Source organism: Olea europaea, chromosome 8 (assembly GCF_002742605.1).
Source record: "Olea europaea var. sylvestris chromosome 8, O_europaea_v1, whole genome shotgun sequence".
Taxonomy (NCBI): Eukaryota; Viridiplantae; Streptophyta; class Magnoliopsida; order Lamiales; family Oleaceae; genus Olea; species Olea europaea.
In genome coordinates, this window is record NC_036244.1 from 1,607,581 (window position 1) to 1,612,856 (window position 5,276).

At 35.0% G+C, this 5,276-nt stretch overlaps 1 protein-coding gene across 3 annotated transcripts; it reads right to left on the minus strand.

Annotated features, from left to right (window-relative positions):
• Positions 1-229: 229 nt before the first annotated feature.
• Positions 230-3,231, minus strand: LOC111398476. Of its 3 annotated transcripts, none has more exons than XM_023025391.1 (4): positions 2,683-3,231; positions 1,195-1,305; positions 1,026-1,110; positions 230-811 (listed from the first exon to the last, which is right to left on the minus strand). In XM_023025391.1, exons 1-4 carry the CDS (start codon positions 2,805-2,807, stop codon positions 806-808), a joined length of 327 nt encoding a protein of 108 aa, XP_022881159.1. In that variant the 5' UTR covers positions 2,808-3,231; the 3' UTR covers positions 230-805. The 3 variants fall into 3 exon arrangements, with proteins under 3 accessions (XP_022881159.1, XP_022881158.1, XP_022881157.1); XM_023025390.1 differs by having other exon boundaries at positions 230-918; positions 2,683-3,229; XM_023025389.1 differs by having other exon boundaries at positions 230-1,110.
• Between the last annotated feature and the right edge of the window lie 2,045 nt (positions 3,232-5,276).

Sequence of the window (5,276 nt, forward strand, 5' to 3'; positions counted from 1 at the left end):
AATGCTAGTTGGTTGAAGAGAAAGTGTAACAACACATTTATTTTGAAATTGGAACGTTTGACTGACACTCAACGGCATCTTGGTCTGCTAAGAATCAAGATTAATAAATATATCACTCCAAAATGTAAACTGTCACTTGTGCTATAGCACTACATTTTTTTGCAATAAAAAATATCTATATCCAGCATACGTTCGATTACAAAAGTACATTAAAGTAAATACTAATCACTTTAAAAAATGCTAGTTGGTTGAAGAGAAAGTGTAACAACACATTTATTTTGAAATTGGAACGTTTGACTGACACTCAACGGCATCTTGGTCTGCTAAGAATCAAGATTAATAAATATATCACTCCAAAATGTAAACTGTCACTTGTGCTATAGCACTACATTTTTTTGCAATAAAAAATAGCTTTTGATCCGTTATCTCAATCGTGATTTTCCTACCTACCACACGGAAAAGGTACTTCACCTTGGATCTGGTTGTGAATGAGGAAGGGCTCAAACCCCAACACCATGATTTGTAGTCATGTGCTCTAATCGTCTAACCGACAGTTCCTCACCTACCTCATTTCGTTCTCAAGAGTACATCAAGAAGAAGAAATTAACCAAAGAAGAGAGCCCGACTTACCGTGCTGGGCAATATCAAACCAAGAAAATAAGTAATGCGCATTTTACCTAAAATTTTGATGCAGAGCATGAATGAAATGGAGTAGGTCCGATAGACTGGGCTTGACATGATTCCCAAGCTTGATTCTGGATCACATACGGTAGATTACAATGGTGTCACGAACTATAACTTTACATCAAATCTGCCAACCGAGACAATAATCACAAAAAAACTTTAAGTCAGACTTTATCTCTGCCTTTTTATGGATTAAAGCGAATAGATGGGGACAAAGAGTCTTCTGTGCTATCCCTGTCAAAGTAAATGATGAAGTCAAAGACATTTTTTGGACCATAATGTGGAAGAAAAGAAAGAAGAAAGGAGCTCAACAAAAGCATGTCTCACTTTACGACACTTACAATCGATTTCAACTTCATCTGCAGTCCAAAATCTCCAGCAATAATGTTGGGATTTTTGTCTCGACTCCCTTCCCTTTCCATGCAGCTACACATCGACAAACCTCAGCCGAACGAAAGATCAGTAAATATAAAATCATCAGATGGTCCACACGACTAAACAAGAGATCACCGCATTGGTAAGTCTTCAGTCTGCAGTTTGTTCACCGCATTGAAAGCAATCTGTGAAGCTGATAGGCCATTTTGATTGTGTGAAACGTCAGCCAAAGTTCTCATCAAGACGCTACGACAGTGAAACAAACGCCCCATGAAGAGTAAGGAATTTTATTTCATACGAACAAAAATAATGAAGGCACGAGCATAACAATGATCACATTAAAGAAACTCAAGTGGACAATTAGCTATTGCTCCAAACAGAATTCCAAGAAATCTCAAGGAAAATTTCTGCTCAGGGATAAAATATCACATCGAATGAAGATGAAAAACATGGATTTTATCCCTTAACAAATTCAAACAAGCCGATCCTGATTATGCTTCCAATTTAAGTGGGTCTGCACCACCACCACCCCGGCATGGGCATACAAATAATACAGGTACATGCACACACGATTAATGAACTAGAATACGAGCCAACAGAAAACTAATTAATGATCTTAAAGATTATCACAACTGGTGTGGAAACTCATACAAAGATCACATATACAAAAAAATAAATAAAAAAATAAAGAAAGAAGTACCGTCTAATTTTAGTGTTTCATAAAAACCAGTGATTCAACTAAAATGTATTTACTTTTTTTTTTCCTGCAAGTTACTGTAGACAAATTTACATGGTTACATGTATATCAATTGAATTGCGTGTTCAATACCTCCCGTCATTTGTAGGCTAAATTTATCCTTTTATTTCATTTTAATGGGTGACGGCGAGATTCATTTTAATGGGTGACGGCGAGACTTGAATTCTGGACTTTTTTCTACTTTAATACCATGTTGAACTACTTGATCGAAATCACATGTATATCATTTTAATAGTGTCTTCAACAACCATGAAACGATATCTAGGCTTCTCACCAGACTCGTAATCATGGACATTACATATATGTCAGCAATGCCATCCACATAACAGAAGATGACAAGGACATCGGTAAACTATACCAGCTAAGTAGAATAGGTAAGAACAACCAACCTTTTCTAGTATTTTGTAATACTTTTGCTCATCAAACATTACAACAAAACTGTAAAATCCTGTCATTTTTTGGATGCATAAGCTGACACCCATGTATATATAAAATAAACATTCAAAATATGAAAGAGGATAAGAGAATTGAAAAGAAGTAATTCCATTATAAATTTGCAGATAAGGAGTGCGTATAAAAGAGTGGGCAAGATTTAAACTACAAACCAATATAAAATCAAAGAGCAATTTTCTAAGCCCCCAAATCTAAAAAGGAAAGAAAAATTAAATTGATACAAATCATTGACCCCTTCGATTTACCAGAAATACTCTACAATACATAAAATAAAAACGAACACTTCAGTATCTATGCATGCAGAAACCAATAATAGTTAAAATTACATATTAATGAATGTAATTAAAAAAAATAAAAAATAAAAATAAAAATTGAAAAGCAAACATCCTTCACTATTCTAGACAACAAATTACCTTATCCATGAAAAAAGGGTTCGACCCGTTTGAACAAAACAGCAGCCAAGACCCCTACGATCGCCACCATCCTCCGCTACCACCGCCACAACAACCGGATGACGCTGAAAACGCCGCCTTACCATCAACACCGTCTTGTAATTTCACGTAATCTCCCGCTCTGCCATCATCATCAGTAGCGTGATATGTCATCGCCACTTAATCAAAACTCACTTGTTTATTAAAATTAAATTTCTGCCAGATTGTGCAATTATTTGCCAAGGAGAGAATCAAGAACTCCCTTGGGATTAAGGGATTTCAGCAGTTAATTCATTTTTTTTTCCCAATTAAATTCTGCGGAGAAGCTAAAATATAGAGATATATGGGAAGATTATATGTATGTATATATTTGTGTCAATATCAAATCCCAAGCTGAAATGCCTAGTTAGACACATTGAAAACAACATCGTATGGTTGCCGTTAGAAAAATAAGTTTCACGACAAATTTCATTTGTGGGAGCTAAGTCGCTCTAATGTATTTAGAAAGGAAAAATATACTTCAATTTTTATTTTAGTACGATAATTATTTAAATTATATTCAATTGACGAAGATCAATAACTTCGTCTTTAATTGTTGATATGTAAAATAGTTGAATTTCAATTATATAAAATGACCCAAATCATTGGTTGTCGAGTATCTTATTAGTTATCCTTAGTCAAAATAATAGAATTGACAATTCTACTTGATTAAAATCATATTAAAGTATAATTATTTGAATGAATATGATTAAAGCAATTCACACTGACGACACGTTGAATTTACCTATGGATTTGAGGTGAGCTTGACAAATGGCTGATTACTAATTTTACTTCTATTTCGAGCATCTTCAATATGCTTTTTAATAGTGAAATTCTCCTTATTTTAAGAGTTCAATAAATATTATGGAAAACATACATTAATTTACAGGATTTATCATACATAATTGTATGTGCCATAGATATTATTCTTAATATCTACTGTCTATGTGTTGATCTTATCGGTTTCTAAATTTATTGTGAGTATTCATACACTACAACAAATAACTTACTATCTAATTAGTGATTAATCAATCAAATAGTTCAATGGAAATGCAAAATCAATCAAGAAAAATCAAGAAATACTAAACTAATTGTTTTGAAATTAAAATAAATAAACAATATGGTTCATCATTCATCCAATACAATGTCTTTTAGCCTAGTCTATTAATGTAAAAAATACAAGATAGATAAAAGAAAGTTATCACCCGAATCATTAGAACTATGAAGAAAATTTGGAAATTTTAAATTAATACCTTCAAATGATAAATTCTTCGTTCTTCAATGTACATTCTTTCTGTTTCTCTCAAAAGTCGGCTTACAATATGATCCCTTTAGATCTGGATGTGTTCTCATATTTATATGATACTAAGGAGATTACTTACCAAAATAAAATAAGGAAACCTAGATTTTTTTTTGCCGTTTAACATAGAGGTGGGCACCTAGCGTAATATATGGAGCATGCCTGGAGGTCTTGGGGTGCCTCAGTCACCTCATTTTTGGTTGGGGCGCGTGGCTCTCTTGCAGGCTAGGGCGCGCCCCTCGTCTAATTTTTGACAATCAAACAACTTTAAATAGTTGTTATAACTTTTTCTCCCGATATCTGATTAAAGTGATTCAAAGTATGTTGAAAAACTCACTCAGAAGGCTACAATTCTTTTATAGATATTATTTTTCCAATTTTAATGTTTACTATGCCAAAATTGGATCTCAATATAAGGCTGAAAATCAAAGTATAACATTTTCTGTTAAAAAGTTGATTTGTGATAATATTTTGACTAGATCACTTTGACTTCTTTCCTCATCCAATTGACCTCAGCACTCTCAAATCTTCATCATGAGGTCCGAAACAACTTTTTAGTACTTGTATTTTAGTCCTCGAACTTTAGATTTGCTTCGTTTTAGCTATTTTTCGTTCTTTCTTTCCAATGTTTCGTCGAAACATGAGTTTTTTCTAATAAAAGCAATAAATGGAAAATTAGGTACTAATCCAAGAATAACAAAATCGACATTTAAAATCCCATAATTGTAGAAACTGTTACGCCTCATTTTGCGAGCCTCGGTACGCCTCGTTTTGAGAGTCTCGGTACAGACTTACCGAAGTATCATCCCCTCGTTTTGAGAGCCTCGGTACAGACTTACCGAAGTATCATCCCCTCGTTTTGCGAGCCTCGGTACAGACGCACCGAAGTACCACTCCGAAGTCGGCGAAAATCGACTAGACCACTCCGAACTCCCGAAGCCTCCCCCCCGAAGTGATACACCGATTCCTGTCACTAACGTCCCGTCTTCGAGGACGGGTTCAAGTGGCTCGAACCCCCGTTAGAAGATTCGCTGCCAATTTAAGATTCGCTCTGCATATAGGGTTTAAATTGATGTGACGTCCCCCATAAAGCTGTTTGATGTGACTTATCAACTTTATGTCAATTCAACTCGGGGGAAACAAACTGTCCGCCCACCCTACAAGCGCGGCTGATTGACGTCTATGAGCAGACACTTCATACCGTCAGATGTATACACGTGTTCCACATCCCACGGCT